The sequence below is a fragment of the Propithecus coquereli genome, unplaced genomic scaffold, assembly GCF_000956105.1.
Source record: "Propithecus coquereli isolate 6110/MARCELLA unplaced genomic scaffold, Pcoq_1.0 Scaffold240, whole genome shotgun sequence".
NCBI classification, from domain to species: Eukaryota; Metazoa; Chordata; class Mammalia; order Primates; family Indriidae; genus Propithecus; species Propithecus coquereli.
In genome coordinates, this window is record NW_012147953.1 from 2,940,847 (window position 1) to 2,963,132 (window position 22,286).

Sequence of the window (22,286 nt, forward strand, 5' to 3'; positions counted from 1 at the left end):
CAGAAGTATTGAGTAGAATATTATTCTTATTTGTGTTTCTGTAGAAATAACCAAGTACAAAGTTTCGCTTGGATTGTCAAGGTGCTACAGTTATGCCAACTCTGGAAGGTGGGTTCTGTGGTAAAAAAAAACAAAACAAAACGTGTCTTGATGCAAATAACAGAGTGTTAAGCCCTCTCAAATTTGCTATTCAAGTTGGGCAAAACAGGTCCACAGGACCTGGAATTTCCACAGATAATTGCAATAGTGTGCCCGGAAATTAACCTTTCTTGCTCTCCTGCTGGACCATTCCTGGAGCCTGGCCGAGCGGCCGGGCACTGAAATACATGCTAACTTCAGGCTGCATAGGTTGCGAAGACTGTTTTTAGCTCGGTTAACTGTCGAGGTTGTTAGGCTCACAGTGTTCCTTCTTGGCTTCTGCCTCATTGGACCCTCTCCCGAAAGGCTTTTAGAAAGTGCTCACCTTCATGGGCTGACCAACAATGAATGTCTAAATTCCTACTCAGAAACAAAGACAGTAAAGGAAATGGGGTAAATCACAAAGGGCTTAAATGACTGGATAAGTCTGGATTAGATGAATAAAAATGAATATCCATGAATGGGAATGTATGGTTATAGAATATCTTGTTTCGACAGTTGTATTGGACCTATAAATGTATAGACAGTCTATTAATATCAGGTCTTCTTTTTCAGAACTATTTAAATCATGACCCAAAAAAGTAAGTAATTTGCTTTGTGTTTGATTTCCTCCCTATAATATTAAATCTGTTATTAACTTGTTCCTTATCATTTTTTTTTAGTTTATGAAAGAATATTATTTGTATCTGTGTTTCCCCATTGTAAGTCGCAATGTTCAGCACTTCTAAAAACTTTGTAAGATATAACTGAGACCATGGAACTCACTCTTTTGCTTAAAATCCACCAGTGCTTGCCAGTCACACCTGGAACAAAATACGAACTCCTTACTAAGGGCCTCCCTAGATGAACTGCTTCCTGTTGCTTTACTGACAGTCATTCCTAGTCTTTCTGTCTCTTATGATATTCTTCTTTCACAAACATGCCAGATTCATTCCAAAATCAGGGTTCTTACATTTGCTTTTCCTTCCTCTTGGAGCATCTCTCAACAGATCTTCACATAAAGCTTTCCTCTTCTCATCTTTTAGATTTCAACACAACTTACATCAATCTAAAGTAGCTGCCTTGTACTCTGCCCTCTCCCCCCATGTATTTTCTCCATTACAACAACATGAAATCTTTTTTTTAAATTTATTTTCTGTCTCTCAGAAGTTGACTGTAAGTTCTCTGAGAGCAGATTGCCTTTTGGATAGCTGTATCCTCTGATTCTACAGTGGATCCAGTCACATTATAGATCATCTGTGTATATTCATTCATTGTGGAAGGAATAAATTATAAAAACTGTATTTAAAGGCATTTGTATGTGGTTTAATCTATTTGGTAAGTCTTAGTTTTTAATGGTGTACGAGACTGTTATCAGTGTTCCAATTAAAGGTAATTCTTATTATAAGGAGTAAATTTTACATGGATTTCAGTGTTAAAATATTTTGGAACACGGTCTCTTGAAATTCTGTTCCATTTCTATGGAACCACTACTCTGGACTATCTGAATAAGTTTACAAAGTTTAGCTGCAATGCACATTTGCAAGGAACATAAAAATTACATTTATTAAGTTTCTTCCTCTATTCTGCTTAATAAATAATTTTTACTGTTATAACTTTTGCCTTCCTTGTTTCTCAAATTATATATTCCAGAGAGCTGAGAATGTTAAATTATAAAATTTAATTTTGTAACCTAAATATCATAATCACTGTTTTAAGAAAAATACTGAGAGGAACTTAGGGCACCATGGGTTAAAACTCCAGGCAAACTGTTAACCCAGACAAACATCTGGAGCCTATAAGAAGAAATGACATTCTTATACCACTATACCAGGGTTTCTCAACTGTGGCACTATAATATTTTGGGCTGGACAATTCCTTGTTTTCAGGGGATTGTTCTGGGCATTTTAGGATGTTAGGCAGCATCCCTGGCTTCTACCTAACAGATGCCATTATCATCCTCCCCTCCAATTGTGACCAACAAATGCATCTCTAGACCTTGTCAATTAGTCCTTTGGGATGGGGGGGCGGCAAAACCTCCCCTACTTTTATACATATAAGAGGCGCCATTTATTAGAATTCCAGAATTATCACTTTTCCCAGGTGCCTTGGCCCTAAAAATGCTGGCTCAAACCTTTATTTTGGGCCTTCTACCTCATGCCATCTCTCTTTTCCATGAAGGCATGCCAGAACCTTTACGTAGGTGACTCTAGATCATGGTTGGTTTACTATCATTTTCTCAGGTATTAAAGCGTTTTGAATGGTGAGGTTTAAGTCTGTGGGTGAACTCTAGTCACAGCTCACTACTCTCAAAATGGAAGTAGATAGGAAACCATGGATATTTCACTGAAAAATCTCTGAAGAAAAAAGTACACGTTAAGCTTCACAGATACAGGATTTCTGACCTGAGAAGTCAGTTTGTAGATAGCTAGGGTAATCCTGAAAGGGTTTGAAGTGGAAAATTGAAAAATTCCACTACCGGGTTTTTTCTCCCTTGGGATCCTTGCCTGGGCCTCCTTGGCCTCTTCTGTGACCGCCCCCCCCCACCTCCCCTCCCGGCAGCGGCCACCCTCATAAATCACCTGTAGCAATTAGTGTACCAGGCTGTAAAGTAGCTTAGGACTCTGCCTCACTAAAGTTAACCCTGTTGTACCTGTGCCTCTCCTGCTTAAGCAGAGTGTATAAAAGACTGCAATGCTCTTTGTCCAGTGCCCAGAATTTGGGGAGAGCAAATTCCCCTCTGGGCCAAATTGCCGGCTGACATGAAGTATAAAACCTGTTTTGCCAAATCTCTGAGTGTGTCTCTCGGTCTATTCCCAGTCAGCCCTGCTGTAACAGGTTGATGATTTTTTCTGTGCAGTTGCAAATTATTTTACCTATTGCTATTTCAGGACCCCCAGGACATACTGGATACCCTGAGCTCCAGGCTGGCTACCCAGACCCACCAGCTGACTATTTACATGCTGGCCCAGTTGGCTTCCCTGTTCAGAACCAGCCAATATATACTCAGCCAGGTGGACCTGCAGTGGTACCGTGGATGCCAGCACCACGACCTCCATTAAACTGTCCACCCGGATTGGAATATTTAAGTCAGGTAATCTTAAATACATAAAATATTAATAAAAAACAAAACTGTGCTTCCAGTTTACTTACCAGATTAATTATGGTTAAGTAATTACTTATTTACTTACTATTATTAAGTAATTAAAGTCAGAAATGGTAAACAACATGTTCTGTTAACAAATCACTAATTCTTCTAGGTTAAGTTCATTTTTAAGCAAAATATGAATGTCATAGGTAATTGTTTTCTATGATCTTGAATATAATGTGTTAGTAGTCAAAAGCAAATGTTTATTAAGCACTGTTCTCTAGACTTTGTCCGAGAAAGTGTGATACATGTATTAATTCCCTTAATGGTTATAGAATCTCTATGATACATGGGTGCTATAATTATCACCATTTTACACAAGAAAAAACTGAGGTCCAGAGAAGTTATATAACTTGCTCAATGATAAAAACCTAAGGAAGTAGGGCTGGCTTTTTAATCCTGGTACCTTTATTTTGGATTTTGTGCTTTTAAATTTCAATACTGAATAATTTCCTTGACATGTGAAGGAAACTTTTAGTAAAGCACAGAGTTCAGCTTTAGTACGTGGTACCCAAAAAAGAGTTAATATTTTGTGTGTCATGTGACTCATCTTTTTTTATAATTACCACATTTTTATGACATTACTTCTGTTCATTGGAAGATTCGGTTTTACAAATGCCACCAATTATATACAAGGGAAAATTATAAGCAAGGGGAAAAGAAGTCCTGGATTTTGCTATACTACGTGATAGACTTCCTCAGCAATGTGAGGCTTAATATTTGGTTTGTGTTAGAGATCAGGTAAATAAAATAGGAATATAAAGTTTTTGTAGGTCCAATCTATAAACAAATATTTCTATGATGTTCACCCAGTTTTTAGTCAACAAATTCTTCTACACTCTCTCTAACTTAATTTCCCACAGTGCACCTGGGCAGTGTACACAATAAGAATATTTAGTAGTCCATATTTTTCTAAGAAATGCCCTAAATAGGTTTTTAAAAAACTCAGGGTCTCAAAAAATATATCAAAGAAGTTATTACTTACCACACAAATGATGATATTAAGTACACTTGAAAAGAATAATTTTCAGACTTGTAGAAGTGGTAAAATGGAATAAAAAATATCTTTATACTTCATAAGCCTCATTTAGAAGGAACATTATTTTCTAATTTTTAAAGGGATTGCAGTATAAGTGGATTGACCTAAATTTTCCCACTTTAATAGTGAATGCTCTCAATAGACATACAGTATTTTTAATTAAAAATATGTTAACTGTATTTTACACTAAAAATTAATATAAACTATTATTAAAATTTGATAATTATAATTGTTGATAATTGAATATGTACAGTATTAAACAAAAACTTGAATATTAATTTGGCTGGCTAAAAAACATTTAACATACAATTTAATTTTCTTTTTACTATGATAGCTAGATCTGATACTGATTCATCAGAAAATTGAACTTGCAGAAGGTATGTGTTCATTGTATTGATCTTATTTCTAGAAAGAAAAGAGATTTAAGCAGATAAAGACACATCAAATACCACAAATATAACACACTGGGTGATGTGCTGTGGTAAACCTGATTACTTACAAATGTGTTTCTTGACAATAATGACATCAGCAGTTCATTTCTGAAAATTAGTAATCAAATGGTAAAATACAGTTGGCCCTCCTTCTCCTTGTGTTCTACAGGCTTGGATTCAATCAACCATGGATCACCTGTATTAAAACAAAATTGCATCTGTACTGAACATGGGCAGACTTTTTTTTTGTCTTACTCCCCCAAATATTTCAAACATAACAACTATTTACGTTGTATTTGGTATTGTTACTAAAAGTTCCGTACTTGTCCCTGTGGCCCAACGAAGAATGAGGACAAGTGGTTTGAGGAGAAGGAAAGAAAATTTTACTTATTTGCTGGCAAATGAGGAGGATGTCATATTCTCATCTTAAGGAAACATCGCCCTCTCTTTAACGAGAAATACAGAGCTTTTAAAGGGATTTTCAGCTTTGAACTATTGCTGTTTAACTATAGCATCTCCTGTGAAGATGATCTCATGACCTCTGGCAATTCTATTGAACCATCCCCTGTAGTTCCTTTGTTCCTCTGATTACTGGCCTCAGACAGGAATGCAGGTTTTAATTCCCAAAGAGGGTGAAGGGTTTTAAAAAAACAACTCCTAAAACATTTTGCCCTTCTTCAGACCCTTACTTCTGTTACAGTATTATAGGTAATCTAGAGATGATTTAAAGTGTATAGGAGGATGTGCACAAATTAGATGCAACTACTATGCCATTTTATATCAGGGACTTGAGCATCCTGGGATTTTGGTATCTACAGGAGGTTCTGTAACCAATCCCCCACAGACACTAAGGAATGGCTGTATTATTATGATGGGCATCTTTCCTTATGTTATGACTCTAACTTAGAAGGAATACAGTCAAGACTTCTTACGTTTGCTCCTCTCTCTATAAATCACTTTAAGTGATTCAATCAATCGCTTTACCTGACTTCTACCATTTTAGTTCTTTTCTCTCCAATTAGTGATCACTTTGAAAATGGCACAGAATCAAATGCAATAATTTAGTTACCTTAATACGTTTCCAAAGCAAGTGAACTTTTTGAATTTGGATGGCAGTGTTTTGGAAAATTATTGTTCATGCCTACAGTTTCTTTTGGAAGCCCCTATGAGCCATATAAAACCTTTGTTCCATGGACTGTAGATTACCAGTTTGGATACAGGGAATCTTGAAGAATGAAGGATTCAGCCTTGGCTTCCAGAAGAGCACTGCTACTCCTGCTGAAGGGCTGGATACTATCAGATGCTTTCTTGGATACAGTGTTCCCTAGGTGCAAAAATAAACTTAGGAATCCACTAAATGATTTAGAATAGCTGCCAGGAGAATGAACTCTGGGTAGATTTATGAACAATAGTCTCTTCCTTCTAGATATAATGAAGGTATTCCTGCTAGGTATAATGAAAACTGCTGATTTTTAGAATATATCTGTTAAATCCATTTTCACCTATCTGTAGTTTCTCTCACTGGTAGAAATTAGAATATGAATTGTACAAGCAGAGAAACAGATTATGTTGAAATATATTGTCAATGGATAAGAAGCCAAACTCTGTAAAATAATTTGAAGAGGTTTATTCTGAGCCAAGTTTGAGGACCATGGCTTGGAGCCAGGCTCAAGAAGCCTTGAGCAAGTGGACTCCCTGTGATTGGGTTACAGTTTGGTTTTATACATTTCAGGGAGACAGGAATTACATGTAAAGTCTTAAATCAATACATGGAAGGCATACATTCGTTTGGCCTGAAAAGGGGGGACATTGCAAAGTGGGGTCTTACAGGTTATAGGTGGGCTTAAAGACTCTTTGATTTGTAATTAGCTAAAGAAATGAAGCTTTGTCTAAAGGCTTGGAAAGTTTTAAGTTAGGATAAGGAAGTCTGTTCATCAGAGACAAGCCATGGCCATATACCATGACTCAAGTGATTTGTTACATAAATTGAGGACCTGCAGTTATGGTTTAAGCTTTGTCTTGCATAGCCTTAGGCCTGTTAATGAATTACAAATGATATCTCCAGGAAGGGAGGGGGCATGATGAGGCATTTCTGACCTCCCTTCTCATGGCCAGCAACTCAGCTTTAAAGTATTTCTTGTGTGCCCTTGGCCAAGAGGGTGTCCATTCATTTAGCTGGGAAGGGCTCATTATCTTAGTTTAGTTCACAATGTGATTGTCACCAATTACATTTAAATTGCTTATGATGTACTTTATTAGATATTTATAATGTCTTGGTTTTGTTTAGTTTCTCTAAACTAAATTTTCTCTGGAAAGGAGCATTTTGTTTTTTGATAATTTTTATCCTAAATTATTTAAAATACTTTATTATATGCTATGCGTTATTGAGATTTTAAAATCCAAAAGACCAGATACTATATATTATATAGCACTCCATTTATATTTTTTAGACTTATAAGTTTTAGGTATATTTGTGCAATATATATGTTTCATAGTGAAATGGAAAATTTCACAGTTAGCACTTTTTAATTCTTGAGTTTTTAAGTGGTCTTTAATTTTCTTGTTTTCTTTTTTTCTCAAATTGAAAGTTTATATTATTTTTTTACATTATGAGTAATATGAAAAGATAAAGATTATTCAGTTTATTTTTAACATGTAGGACTAGAACAAGCACCTATACCTTCCCCCAGTTGAAAAGTTAATAGATGCTAAGGATATAACTATAGAATTCTTTTGTTTGTTTTCATTTTTCAAGTAATGGTAAAGAGACTTTGAAATTGTATAAGCCCATTGATCTCATTTTACAGATGAATAAGTTTAAGATTTTCAAGATTAAGCTACATAATTAAACAATTAGATGGATAATAGATGCCCTCTCCAGAATCGATTTCATTTTTTTAATTAGTTTTAAAATATTTTCACAAACATTTGACTGTGGCAGAGATTGAAGTCAAGTATAGTTCCTATAAAAGCAGAGTCCAGGGCCTGTTTGAGTCCCATTAGAAACACTTAAGAGAGTTTGATATAACTTGTTGTTAATTTAAATAGTAAGTAAGAACATGTAACACAGGGAATAGCCTGGGGCGGGGGCGCAAAAATGTTTTCTGTCTCTTTGAAGCTTCCCCCACTTGTTTTGGGAACTGGAGCCTACATCCTCAGGCCAGTGGTCAGGAGAGGCAAGGGAGTGTCTTTTGTTCTTTGCACTGCAGGGGATGGCCCAGCAGAGCCATCCTGGCAGAGGTCCAGGTGGTAGAGTTCCCAGCAGATTCTGGAGATAAAAGAATCAAGGGCCATCAACTATAGTTGAACAGCAATTGCCTGAAGCTGAATGGCTTCCTTTTAAAAGCTCTGTATTTCTAAGTATTACTAGGATGATGGCATCATAGACGGTAGTCTCCATCTTCCTCATTTGCCAGCAAATTAATAAACTTCTCTTTCCTTCTCCTCAAACCACTTGTTCTTTTTCTTCTGATGTGGCCTCGAGGACAAGTGCTGAGCTTTCAGTATCAAGAAAACAGGAGTGACACTCAGTTGAGGTTTATTAAGCCAAGATTTTAAGGAGGCACCTGGGAAAAGCACAGCCTACAAAGTCTCTGTTGTGGACTGGGCTCTCCTCAGAAGGCTTTGAGAACTTCACATTTAAAGGAAAAAAAGGGGTACACAGAAAAAAGGTGAGGGGTGAAGGAGGTGAGCAGTGAGCCAATTGATGGTATTGTTGTGAAGTTCTAGTTGGTACTCAGAAAATCTACATACGATAAGGTGAACATTCAAAAGAGGGGGTAGAGGAAAGAGTCAATGCTGTGATCTTTTCAAGGTGGGTAGAAGAGTGATCATATCTCTTCCTTGGCTTGTGTCTGTAGAGATAAACTTGTAATCAACATTTTAGAGTTTATTTATGCTACAGTCCTAAGGTTATAATTGGCATGCACTCATTTTATAGGGGCTATATGTCTTGAAGGGTATTTTAGGGCTGAAGGAAATAAGAAATATTTTACCCCAAAATACATTTCTTTGAGCTATTTTGAGATGGCTGTGGGCAAACAAGAATAATACTATAAGGCTTTCTAAGTGAGGACCTGGAGGAGAAATTTGTTTCTGTAGAGAATCTCTGTTAGATGCAGCCAGGCCTTGACTATTTGATCTGGGACAGGTTTGTTGAGAGTTTGACACCCTAAAAGGTCTGAACAAAAACATTTTCCCGAGAACTGTTATCATGAGCTTTATTTGTATAATAAGACCACCTTGCCAGCCAGGTATTCTTTCTCCCTTCCATACCTTGTGCACCAAAAAGAAACCCTATTTAGTCATTTTCTAAGCCCTTTTATCAGGTGTTAGTCTGAAATGTCGGTTGTTAGTGCACTCATGGCCGAAAAATGACCATGAAGTGGAAAACTGGAAAAGTCCACTAAAATGGAATTATTAGGAAATTCCACTACCAGGGTTTTCTCCCTTGCGATCCTTCCCTGGGCCTCCTCCTCCTCCCCTGCAACCTTTCCCCCTGGCAGCTGCCACTCTCATAAATCACCTGTAGCAATTAGTGTAGCAGGCTGTAAAGTAGCTTAGGACTCTGCCTCACTAAAGTTAACCCTGTTGTAACCGTGCCTCTCCCCCTTAAGCAGAGTGTATAAAAGACCGCAATGCTCTTTGTCTGGTGCTCAGAATTTGGGAGGAAAAATCCCCCTCTGAGCCCGCTGGCATATAAACCTGTTTTGCCAATATTTCCGTGTGCATGTTGGTCTATTCCCGGTCATCTCTGCTGTAACAACCAGACACGCCAAAGTAAGGCAAGCACGAAAATGAAGTTTATTGAGGAGAGAAAGATAGGACTATAGGGCAAGAGCAAGATATAGGTTTACAGAGCATGATACATACACACATGCGACCAGACCCATTGTTACAGCAAAGGCAGAGCAAAATGAAGGGTGCGAAAAAGGGAGTTTAGTTATGGTCTGTATCTTGTTTTATAGTGCCTAGATTGGGACCTCCCTGGTGGCTCAAATGTTACCATGGAGCCACTTTGACTGGACAGTTGGGAGTTGCATTACTATGCATGTGGTTTGTTCTAGGTCAATTTCTGGACTCTATGGTCCCTATGCTGCTTGGCCCATGGGCTAGAGAGTCCTCTGCATTCTTTTGCAGCTGGTGCCCTACGTGCTGAGTGGCAAAATCATAGGGTATTCCCTCCTCCCCGAGGTACGACAGTAGTTCAGGGGAGGATTAGGGTGGAGTAGGACCAAGATGCGGGCAACAGCACCCACTTTTGTCCCTAGGAGACCCAGAATCCCTCACTATCTACCTCTAACACTTTCATTTCTTAAAAGCAGAGTCCTGTACCTCCCTGAGGAGAGGATGGTAGTGCCTGTGCAACTCAGTTCTTAGGCTCAGTTCTCTCTTTTGCCATAATGAATTTTGTGGCATCCTGAGATTTTTATTTTTCCTTTACACTGTGAAGGACATGTCTGTATCATGCCCTTCTGTAAACAAGTGGGACCATTCATTGTTCTTTCCTGGCTCTAAACAAGGAGAGGTTTCTAATGTATGATCAATATGCCAAGCCCTTTGGTAAGATACCATGTGGGTGTCAACATTTAGCATTCTTCTGTTTCCCTCATGAAAAGATTAACCCATCTAAGGTGCAGAGTTCACTTAAGATGTCTGTGGTCTAGATATTCTATGAGTTGAAGGTCTGGTTACCAAACACCTCCTGTCCTTGTCTGATACCCATCTCCCACTTCTGCACTACTTCTAAGCAAGGGTGCTCTGGGCCCAATGTGATATCCTAATTCACCTTCCATTTTCACTTTTTCCCTTAAAATACCACATTTAGAGTAAGCCCTCTTGTTGCCTTCATTCAAACACATTGTAAAAAATAAGACAAGTATGGCTTATGAAACAAAATCTCAAACCATTTTAATATATTTCATAGATTATAAACATAGCAATTTCTTATATTCCCCTCCATAATGCATGAAAATGTTATCAACACTGCAAGGAGGTTTCATCCTAGGTCCAGTTACTCATTGCCCAAAGATCCAATTATTGAGACAAGGGAATTTTTAATATGAAAGATGTCTTGATGGGAGAACATAGAAGCTGCTACAAATCCATCTCCTCTACTAACAGAGATCATGGGCTTTTTAAGGAGGGACTACATGCCTTGGGGCAGGTCCAGGGTGATGATGAATCTTGGTGTCAAAAAGTCTGCCTTGGGGCCTTCAGAATCTCAAATCCTTTGTCTTGCAGAATATCTGGTAAACAACTCAAAAGGTCAAGTAGTTAGTTAAGGGAGAGGATTATAAAAAACATATAGGGGTCATTCAAATTTGTTCATGGAGCCAGTTATAAAAATTCTACCAGATAAGTGGACATTTTGTCCATGCACCTAGCACCAATGTTTCGACTTGTAGCATCTCCCCTACTTTAGCAGCAATGTCTCCCTTTCTGACAGAAGTCTATGGAATTAGGAAGATTTGACTTGTTTTCTTTTCCATGTCTGAAGTAAGAACTCCCAATTTGTTGATACCTTAATAGACTCTCCTCCTTTGCTTTTGCCTTTTTTTTCTGGTCTGGATCATCTCTAAACACCTTTCTTTTTCCTTCTTCCTATGCATTTTGAAATATCGTCGAAATCTAATATAGCTAGATATTATAATATCTTAGAATAGAGTTAATGTTTTTTAGCATAAAGGTGACTGGTTTCCTCTTTTTGTTTTTAGTCCTACTCGGTTTTGAAAGCAATAACATGTATGAAATCAAGAACAGGTTTGGACAGAGGATTTACATTGCAGCAGAAGATACTAATTTTTGCAACCGAAATTGCTGTGGGCCATCTAGATCTTTTACCTTGAATGTTTCTGATAATATGGGTCGAGAAGTCATAACTCTGGAGAGACCACTAAGATGTTCCAGCTGTTGTTGTCCCTGCTGCCTTCAGGAGGTCTGTGAACAATTACCAGGGCAGTATGTAAAGTAGTTCAGCAAGGATTTTCACCCTTTCATTGAATCTATGTAATCAAATGAGGTTTAAAGGAAAATGAATCAACAAGCTATACATTTAGTTTTCTGAGTCAATTGTATAGGAAGGAAGGCAAGTGAATAATAGCGAATGGTTAGCCCCAAGTCCCTGAGTAGTCTTCCTCCTGGGGTTGAGCAACAGGTCTGAGAGTTGTTGACATTCAAGAAAAGGTCAGATAGGCCGGGCGCAGTGGCTCACGCCTGTAAGCACTCTGGGAGGCCGAGGCGGGTGGATCGCTCAAGGTCAGGAGTTTGAGACCAGCCTGAGCAAGAGGGAGACCCCGTCTCTACTAAAAATATAGAAAGAAATGATCTGGACAACTAAAACTATATATATAAAAATTAGCGAGGCATGGTGGCACATGCCTGTAGTCCCAGCTACTCGGGAGGCTGAGGCAGAAGTCTCGCTTGAGACCAGGAGTTTCAGGTTGCTGTGAGCCAGGCTGACGACACGGCACTCTAGCCGGGGCAACAGAGCAAGACCCTGTCTCAAAAAAAAAAAAAAAAAAAAAAGGTCAGATAGAGCATCTCGGTCAAATCACTTACTGCAAATGACTATGAGAGACATGGCCAAAGCCAGCAGAGTTACACCGTTGAGAATATCCTAAAATACTCTTCTAGGAGCATGTGGACAGAAGAATGAGGGAAAGAACAGGTGTGTTCACCTCACAATTTGGGCCAACCTACTAAGGGATAAACCCAGGAAAATCCCTCTCCAAAAAATTGCATCTCCTGTGTTTTTCATTTCTCATTTTTCAAATAAAAGCTTACATTATCTGTGTCATCTATAATAGGGACACTTGAGGTAAGAGTATCTTCATCTCTGTAAAGACCAGCTGCCTCTGTTGCATATTATTTGGCAGCCTAGAGAATATGGATTTCAGGGGAGACACCAAAGCAAAGAGACTTTATAGAAAAGTTGGCTTTGCCTGGATCCCATTGGCTGGAGTCTAGCTGTGCCTGGATAATTCAGTCATCCCATGCAGGTTCCTGTGAGAGCATGACACAGATAAAGATACAGGCACATAGTTATTTATAGTCTAATACTGTACTTATTTTGAGAGGATAACTGAAGTTATTTATAATGAAATACTTTGTTTTCCATTTAGGTTAGGTATTATTAGGTAGTCATAAAAATACCTGAGGAAAAACTGAGAGTTTGATGGGAAATTCTCTGCAACTTGAATGCCACATTAACATACATTACATGATTTAGTCTTTAATAAAGGTCCTAGGAAGTCCTCATTTACAGATGAACATACCTAGACACTCTCAAGGTTTCATAGCTAATAAATAGCAGAGCCCAGATTTCAGGCCCATATTCTTTTTATTATAGCACCATTGGCACTCGTATGTAAGAACTGTACCAGTGGTCAGTGCTCTTTTCATATATATAAACCACTGTTTTTAAAGGAGTTTAAGAAAACATTTTCTTAATAATTTAGATGTGTAAGGATATGTTGTGAATTAAGTGGCATTTTGAACAATGTCTGGCATTTAGAAGGTGCTCAGTAAATGAGAGCTATTATTGGACATATTTATTATGATGATTATTCCATTTACATATATTCTTTTGTTTTTGTAGCTAGAAATCCAAGTTCCTCCTGGTGTACCAGTAGGTTATGTTACTCAGATCTGGCATCCATATCTGCCAAAGTTTACAATTCAAAATGAGAAAAGAGAGGATTTACTAAAAATTACTGGTCCATGTGTTGTGTGCACCTGTACTGCAGATATTGATTTTAAGGTAAAAAAAAGTCATAATGTTTATAGGATGTGCTTCCCTAATGTTACTAGAATATAATTTTGCAAGATATTACAGATGCATTAAATAAGTATTTGTATACTGATAGCTCAAGAGGGAGACAATATGCTCATATATTTGGTCAGAGAGGTAGTAATTACATTGATTAAAAGTCAGTTTTGATTATGGTAAATGAGAAAAAGAGAAACAGAGTTATGTCAAACAAAATAAGTAAAATATCTGACACTTAAACATGGTGGTTTCTGTATGGTGACACTGTATATTATCCATTTTAAATTGACCATTAAAATTGTCATCTAAGTCTGATTGCCAAAACCTGGATCCTTTCTTAATATGAAATACAGGCTGCCAGTGTTGTAGACCACATTCAGAAGGTCTGACATCTTTGATTTCCTACAAAAAGCCCAATTATGCAATAGTTTTAAGAAAGTTTGTATAATTTGTATACCCAATTACACTGCTCTGTGTTCTCTCCTTTGTCCCTCTGTTAAAGTAGGTCATTGGAAACCATAATATGTCCGTACATTTAATTCATGGAGGAATTTCATGATAGCAGTTCTCCAACGGATGGCCTAGCCCTATAATCCAAATTATTTAGTTGCAAATGTTTAAAACTCTGGAGATTTTATATTTAATCTTGATTTTTTGATTCTCTTGGAAATCTAGTAAATCTGGCAAACTGGGCCCACAATTTCTCAGAATGGGGAAAAAATTACCCTAAAGCTGAGCAGGGCTATACCCTTATGATAAGATGTGGGAACTCTGGCAGTATCCGCCCACATCTTCCCTAAATTTTGTGCTGTACAGCTTCATTCTGTTACATTATCTGTCTGCCTTTTCTAATCATATGATTTTTGATTTCTTTGGTAGAATCTGGTTATATAAAGATGAATCCTTACCCTTATTGACTTTATAACCTAATGACAGAAAAGGGCAATTCTAAGAAAACACATGTGATGTAGAGACTTTAAAAAGGCTCTTATTAAGGGATATATATTATGTTATGCCTATGTGTGTGTGGGTATATGTGAAGTGTGCATATATGTACGTACTATGTGTGTATAAAGAGTTTATACTGGGATATGTATAACAATAGTTCTCCTTGCGTGCCTGTCAAAAATCCAGACAAGCGACCTCCATTGCAGGGCCCCTAAGCCGGTCTTTTCCGCAGCTTGCAGGCACCTCACCTCCACCTGCTGTCACGTCCTGCTATGTGGGCAAAGCACTGCTGCTGTCACAGACCTGCTGCCCTGGCCTCAGTGGCCACCAACTTGACCAGGTTGCTGGGCTGGGCCCACCAGCTGCCCATCACTCACTGTAGCCAGGACTCACACCAGCCTCCAGTCACCACTACAGCAAGGCAGGAGAGGGCCCTAACTTCTTCAAGATAGTGAAGGACTTATTTGACCGTGGTGCCATCAGCTTGGAGAATAAGCTGATGGAAGACCTGAGAACCCCAAAGAGCAGGCAGGAGACACGAACCTTCTGTATAGCATTCTGCAGATCACCAAACCCTGCAACCATGTGCTGAGCCTCCCCGTCCCATCCAGCACAATGGTGGCTCCTGGGAGATCATCCAGGGCTATGGGGCCCAGCAAAATTAGCGTTGCATGCCCTGCACTGATGTGAGTGTAGATGAAGTGAAGGCTTTGGGTTTTCTGATGACATGTAAGTGTGCAGTGGTTAATGTGTCATTTAGGGGTGCTAAAGCTGGTATTAAGAAGATCAATCCCAAAAACTGTACTGATATGGAATTGGGAAGAGATCACAGGAGGTTCACCATGAAGCTAGCAAACAAGAGTTTTATTGGTCCTGGTATTAATGTGCCTTCCCTGGACATGTGCATGGGTGGGCAGGAGATGTCCTGCATTGCTGACACCTATGCCAGCACCATATGGCACTTGATATTAGTGCACATAACTGTGTGTTACTGGTAAAACCATCAGTCAAGGAGGCATCTATGGACCATCTCTACTACTGGCTTTGGTGTTGTCCAAAGGATTGAAAAATTCATCAATGAAACTTCTTACATGAGCTTTTTAGGAATGACATCAGGATCTGGAGATAAGGCATTTTTTGTTTAGGGATCTGGTTGGTGTTGGTGAATCTCATGGGAGTGTATGGAATTCAGATGGTTGACTCAAAGGAATTGGAGGACTTCAAACTGACATGAAAAAATTCTGGGCTTTTCCAAGGCAAAGCCTATGAATGAAATGTTCTCAAAACTGCAAGGGTGTTTTGGCCTAGATCCAGTTTTTTGTCTCACAAAGATCCAATTATTGAGACAAGGACCAAATCCAAGGAAGAAGGGAATTTTTAACATGAAAGACTTCTTGTTGGGACAACTGAGAAGCTGCCTCAAATCTATCTCTGACTAATGGAGATCATGGGCTTTTTAGGGAGGGGCTATGTGCCTTGTGGCAGGTCAAAGGGAATGGTGAATCTTGGTGTCAGGAAGTCTGCACTGAGGCCTTCAGAATCTCAACTCCTTTGTCTTGCAGAAACTTCACCATTTCTGGGAAATAACTCAAAAGGTCAAGTAGTTAGTTAAGGGAGATGATTATAAAAAAACATATAGGGGTCATTGAAATTTGGACATGGAGCTGGTTATAGAAGCATCTTGGAGGCTGACTGTGACATACTGATTTCTGTTGCCAGTGAGAAGCAGTTGACCAAATCCAATGCACACAGAGTCAAAGCCAAGATCATTGCTGAAGGTGCCAATGGGCCAACAGCTTCAGAAGATATGATCTTTCTGAAGAGGAACATTATGGTTATTTTTGATTTCTACTTGAATGCTGGAGGAATGACTATCTTGAGTGACTGAAGAATCTAAATCATGTCAGCTATGGCCATTTCACCTTCAAATATGAAAGGGATTCTAATTACTACTTGCTCATGTCTGTTCAAGAGAGTTTAGACATAAAATTTGGAAAGCAGGATGGAACTATTCCCTTTGTACCCACAGCAAAGTTCCAAGACAGGTTATCAAGTGCCTCTGAGAAAGACATCAGGCACTCTGGCTTAGCACAGATGATGGAGTGTTCTGCCAGGGAAATTAGGCACACAGCCATGAAGTATAACCTGGGATTGCTCCTGAGAACAACTACTTATGTTAATGCCATTGAGAAAGTCTTCAAAGTACACAATGCAGTCACTGTGACCTTCATATGAATGGATAGTGGCTAACTTCCTAACTACCTTCTTCACCCGTAACTTCTGCAGAGCTATCACAACTTTACATGTAAGCACAGAAACCCCTTTCTCTCCTGACTCATTAGATAATGAATACTGATACAGTTTGGATGTTTCTCCCCTCCAAATCTCATGTTGAAATTCAATCTCCAGTGTTGAAGGTCCGGGCGGGTAGGAGGTGTTTGTGTCTTGGGGGCAGATCCCTGGTGAATGGCTTGGTGCTTTCTCCTTGTAATGAGTGAGTTCTAGCTCTATTAGTTCATTGGCGAGCTGGTTGTTTAAAGAATGTGTCACCTCCCTGCCTTGCTCCCTCTCTTGCCGTGTGACATGTCTGCTCCCCCTTCACTTTCCACCTTGATTGGAAGTCCCCTGAATCCCTCACCAGAGGAGTGAAGAAGCATCTGCTGGCACCATGCTTCTTATACAGCCTCAGAACCATGAGCCAAATAACGCTTTTTCTTCTTAAATGACCCAGCTTGAGTTATTTCTTTATTGCAATGCAAAATGAACTAATAAGAATAAATTGGTACTAGAAGTGGGGTGTTGCTATAAAGATACCTGAAAATGTGAAAGCAGGTTTGGACCTGGGTAATGGACAGAGACTGGAAGAGTTTGGAAGGGTCAGAAGGAGACAGGGAGATGAGAAAAGGTTTGGAACTTCTTAGAGACTAAGTGGTTGTGACCAAAATGCTGATAGAAATATGGACAGTAGAGGGCAGGCTGGTGAGGTCTCAGATGGAAATGAGGAACTTAGTGGAAAATTGAGCAAAAGTCACCCTTGTTACTACTTAGCAAAGAACTTGGTGGCATTTTATCCATGCCCTAGGGCTTTGTGGAGGGCTGAACTTAAAAGCAATGATGTAGAGTATCTGGTAGAAGAAATTTCTAAGTAGCAAAGTGTTGAAGAAATGATGTGGCTGCTTCTAACAGCCTATGATCAGATATGGGAGCAAAGAAATGAACAAAAGTTGGAACTTGTACTTAAAAGGGAAGTAGAGTGTAAAAACTTGGAAAATTCACAGCCTGGACCCATAGTAAAGAAAGAAAAAGCATGAGAAGTTAGAAATCTAAACAGACTTCAGAGCGAACACTTACTAAAGAGATTAGCATGACTAAAAGGGAGCCCAGTGCTAATATTCAAGACAATGGAAAAAAGTCCCTAAAGGCATTTCAGAAATCTCCCAGGCCGCCTCTCCCATTGCAGGCCCTGACGGAAGGTTTGAGGGTGGGACACCAAGTCCAGGGCACCATCTCCCTGCTCTGCACAGCTTTGGGAGACTGCTCCCCTAATCCTGGCCACTCTGGCTCCAGCCAAGGCTCAAAGGGCCCCAGGTACTTCTCAGGCAGGAGCTCTGGGGGGGTACAAGCTACAAGCCTTGGCGGCTTCCACGTGTTGTTAAGTCTGGAATTAAGTCTGCAGGCACACAGAATGCAAGAGTAGTGGAAGCTTGGTATTTTCCATCTAAATTTCAGAGGATGTATGGGAAAGTCTGGATATCCAGGCAGAGGCCTCCCCCAGACAGACTCTACTAGGGCAGCACCAAGTGTGGGGTTGGAGCCTCCACCCAGAGTCACCACTGGGGCACTGCCTAGATGATATGTGGGAAGGGGTGGGGACCACCACCCTCCAGACCCTAGAACGGTAGAGCCACCAGCAGCTTGAAGCCTCAGCCTAAAAAAGCCACAGGTAACAGATTCCAGCCCATTTGAGCAGCCATGTGGGTTGTGCCCAGCAAAGCCACAGGGGTGGGGCTTGCCCAGGGCTTCAAGGCCTACCCCTCACACCAGTGCACCCAGGATGCAGGACATGGAGTCAAAGGAGATTACTGTGTAACTTTAACACTTAAAGCCTGCCCTGTTTGGCAGGGCAAGTTGGGGGAAACGTGTTCAGTCTACTTGTTTAGTCAAAAGATAAGGAAATTTTGCCCATCTCTCTTGTTACCAGCTACACAGTTGTCAGGGGTTGTCATGAACATGTATACTTGTATCATTATTCCAAACTTCTGTTGAATGCAAAGAATACTGAGACAGAGTATGTTTATTTTGAAACTATTTTTTCTGCCCCTATGCTGTAGGTAAATCCCATCCTCCTGCAATTCTTTTATCAGAGAAGTAAAAGTTGAGTATGAGGAACCTGGAAATGTTTTCACAAACAGTATTTGCCATTGACATCAGTCCTCTTTTTCGAAAGGAAATTTTAATATTCCTCCTCTTTATTGGAATAATAGAAGGCAGGGCCTCCTGCTGATTCTAGCAATTATCCCTGGAAACTCTAATGGCCAAGAATGTTGGTGCTTGTTTTTAGTGGCATCTAACTTTCTCATTAAATGTTGCCCTGACTCATGTATACACCAAAAGTTAAATGATCTGCGAATATTGATATTAAGATCTACAAGTTCAAAAAATCATTTGAAAATATGTCTACAAAAGGATAAATACTGTATGATTCCACTTACATGAAATATCTAGAGTAGGCAAATTCATGGAGACAGAAAGTAGAGTGGAGTTTGCCAGGGACTGGGAGACGAGGAAATTGTAGAGTTAATATTTAATCGGGGCAGAGTCTCAGCTTGGGAAGGTGGCAAAGTTCTGGAGATGGGTGGTGGTGATGGTCGCACAACAATGTAAATATACATAATGCCACTGAATTTACACCTAAAAATGGATAAAATGCTAAATCTTATGTGCATATTACTACAATTTTAAAAAGTGTCTCATTATTGAATCTGCCTCAATGCACAAAGTCTTAACTAGCCAATGGAATTGGACAGCACTGCCTTTCCCCTTTGTGGTAGGCTGAGTAATGGCCTATAAAAGCATCTGGGTCCTTATACCTGGAACCTGTGACTGTCACCATATATGGCAGATTGGATTTAGCAGATGTGATTAAGGATCTTGAAATTGGAAGATAATCCTCGATTATCTATAGGGCCCTAAATATAATCACAAATGTCCTTATAAGAGGGGCCAGGCAGTGGTGTGCTCCTGTAGTCCCAGCTACCGGGAGGCTGAGGCCGGGGGGAATGCTTGAGGCCAGGAGTTCAAGACTTAACCTTCTAAAAGACAAAATAATCGTAATGGTCAAGAGCACAGATTCTGTAGCCAGAATATCTCTGTTTCAAACCCACCCCCATGACTTCTTACCCGTATGACCTTGGACAAATCACTTAACCTCCTTGCTTCATTTTTTTATATGAAAATTGTATATTATTATAGTCCATATCTTACAAGGTTGTTATGAGATTTAAATTACTTAGTAATGATAAAGGCTTTATATGTAATGCATATTATATGAACGTTAAATTTGTAATTTAAAAAATACCTCTTTAGCAGCCTTCATACCATCATATGTTCTGAATTATGTAGACTTTTTAGTATTTAACACTTTATTATAGTATGTTCTTTTGATACTTACATAGGTTCTTTGTGCTACTGGTCTATTTGAATTTTTTTACATTTATATTTACATTGTGAGTGAGTCTGTAGTTTTTGTATTAGAATATTTTTTAGCAATTATTGGTATCAAATTTATAGATTTATAAATTTAGTACTAATATAATACACTATGATTCTTTTTTTACTCACACTTCTGATACCAAATATGTGGACTGTTTTTTCCCCACATAAACCAATTCTCCAACTCTCCAGACACCAACTGGGTGTCCTACAACTCAATTCAATTCTGACACTCACCCCTAGAGTTAATACACACCCCACAGTTTAAGTTCTCAGTCCCACAAAACTGTCCCCTATTTCAGGACTTTCTGTGCTTTTGACCAAGTGGCTAAAAATTGGGGTTCTCACAATAGGTTTGATAATTTGCTAAAACTGCTTGCAAAATTTAGAAATATGCTTTACTTACATTTGCCAGTTTGTTATAAAAGATACAGATGAATAACCAGATGAGAGGTAAATAGAGTGAGTTCTGGAAGGGTCCTAAGCACAGGAGTTTCTGTCCCGTGGAGTTGAGGTAAGCCATCCTCATGGAACATGAATATGTTCACCAATCCAGAAAGTCTCCAGACTTTAGAGTTTGTAGGAAGTTTCATTACGTAGGCATGTTTGATTAAACCATTGGCCACTGATGAGTAACCCAATATCCAACCTCACTCTTTTCCCTGGAGGTTGGGGTTGAGACTGAAAGATCCAACCCTCTAACCATTATTTGGTTTTTCTAGTGTCCATTCCACCTTACTAAAACTATCAGGAGCTCCCAACCAGCAGGCATCTCAGTATACAAAAGATTTATCGTGCAGAAGGTTCCAAGAATTTTGAATCTGTGTGGAAGGAACCTGGGAGAAAGACCAAATATTTAAAAAAGACTTTCCTATCACCCCTATCACTCAGAAAGCTAGAGGGGTTTTAGAAGCTCTATGCCAAGGAGCAGGGACAAAAGCTAAAATATGTATTTCTTATTGTGTCACAAATACCAATTTGTTATTTCCAGAAGTTTAAATCATTTTACTATAGAGATTTTTTTTTAAATGTTATCTAGAATTTAGCTAAAAATTATCTAGACTTTATAACTTTTCAGTTGTAGATCATTATTTATATTTCTGATACTCCATAAAATATATTTTCTTGCATAAATTTAGGTGGATTTTTTAATTTCTGGTTGTAGGAATCAAAATGGGAAATATCCTAATATTATCTATTTAGTCTAGTGGTAAGTTTCTGGTGGCTGATAAGTTATTGTCTGCATTTTTCATTCTTATAAATATTTCAAAATTCAAATAATTTTTTAAAAAATGTAAGATTTTTCTTATTAGCTTCAAATGATTAGATGACAGCTATTAGAAGAAAAAGCACTAAGATGTGCAAGATGGGATTTCCCTTCATCTGTTTTGCCTCAATAGTGTTACATACAAATAACCTCTAAAACTCAGTGGCTTAAAACAACCATTATTTATTTTTGTGCTTATCGGTCTGCAAGTCAACTCTGTTTCAGTGGATATACCTAGACTCATTTAGAGGGCTTTGATTTAGGCTACAACTAGCTTCAGATCTGAGCTAGGTATGTTTACCCCGAATTTGTAGCACCAGAGGCTACCTAAGTCTTGTTTTTCTAGGGGCTGTTTACCTGAGACCAAGAGCCAGACCAAACCATTTAGCCATGTTTAAGGTCACATCTACTGATATTCCATTGGTCAAACAAGCCACAAGCAAAGCTGAATTATGAAGGAACTAGGAAATATTTCAGATTACAGTGGAAGGGAGAATGAAATGAATATTTGATGAACAGTAATCCATGCTATCACAGTTTCATGTTAGGAATTTATTTCAGGTTTTTTAAGAAGCCATCCACCAACACTCAAATAAAATGAATCAATTGTTTTTAGTTTCCCCACATGTACTTAGTTGGTGCCAACCTGAGTCAAGGGTTTCAAAGGGTGTCGCTAATAAAAGTGGTACCTTGCTGAAATTTGACAAAAATCTCCTGCCCTAGGTTGACATAACCCTTATGTGTACATAGGATGGTGAATGTTGACTGTATTGGGCCCCTACCTGCCCAATTGGCTAGATGTTTTTGTCAGGACATACTCTTTTCAATTCTGTATGATGATGCTCAGCTTTCGT

At 38.9% G+C, this 22,286-nt stretch overlaps 1 protein-coding gene across 1 annotated transcript in view; it reads left to right on the forward strand.

Annotated features, from left to right (window-relative positions):
* Window positions 1–849: 849 nt before the first annotated feature.
* LOC105811813 (phospholipid scramblase 2-like) overlaps window positions 850–22,286 on the forward strand; it is a 22,246-nt gene continuing 809 nt past the window's right edge. Inside the window, exons 1-5 of the mRNA XM_012646091.1 lie at window positions 850–873; window positions 2,978–3,211; window positions 4,639–4,681; window positions 11,452–11,672; window positions 13,335–13,496. Of these exons, the coding sequence (XP_012501545.1) occupies window positions 850–873; window positions 2,978–3,211; window positions 4,639–4,681; window positions 11,452–11,672; window positions 13,335–13,496 (684 nt within the window). The remainder of the gene's footprint in view (window positions 874–2,977; window positions 3,212–4,638; window positions 4,682–11,451; window positions 11,673–13,334; window positions 13,497–22,286) is intronic.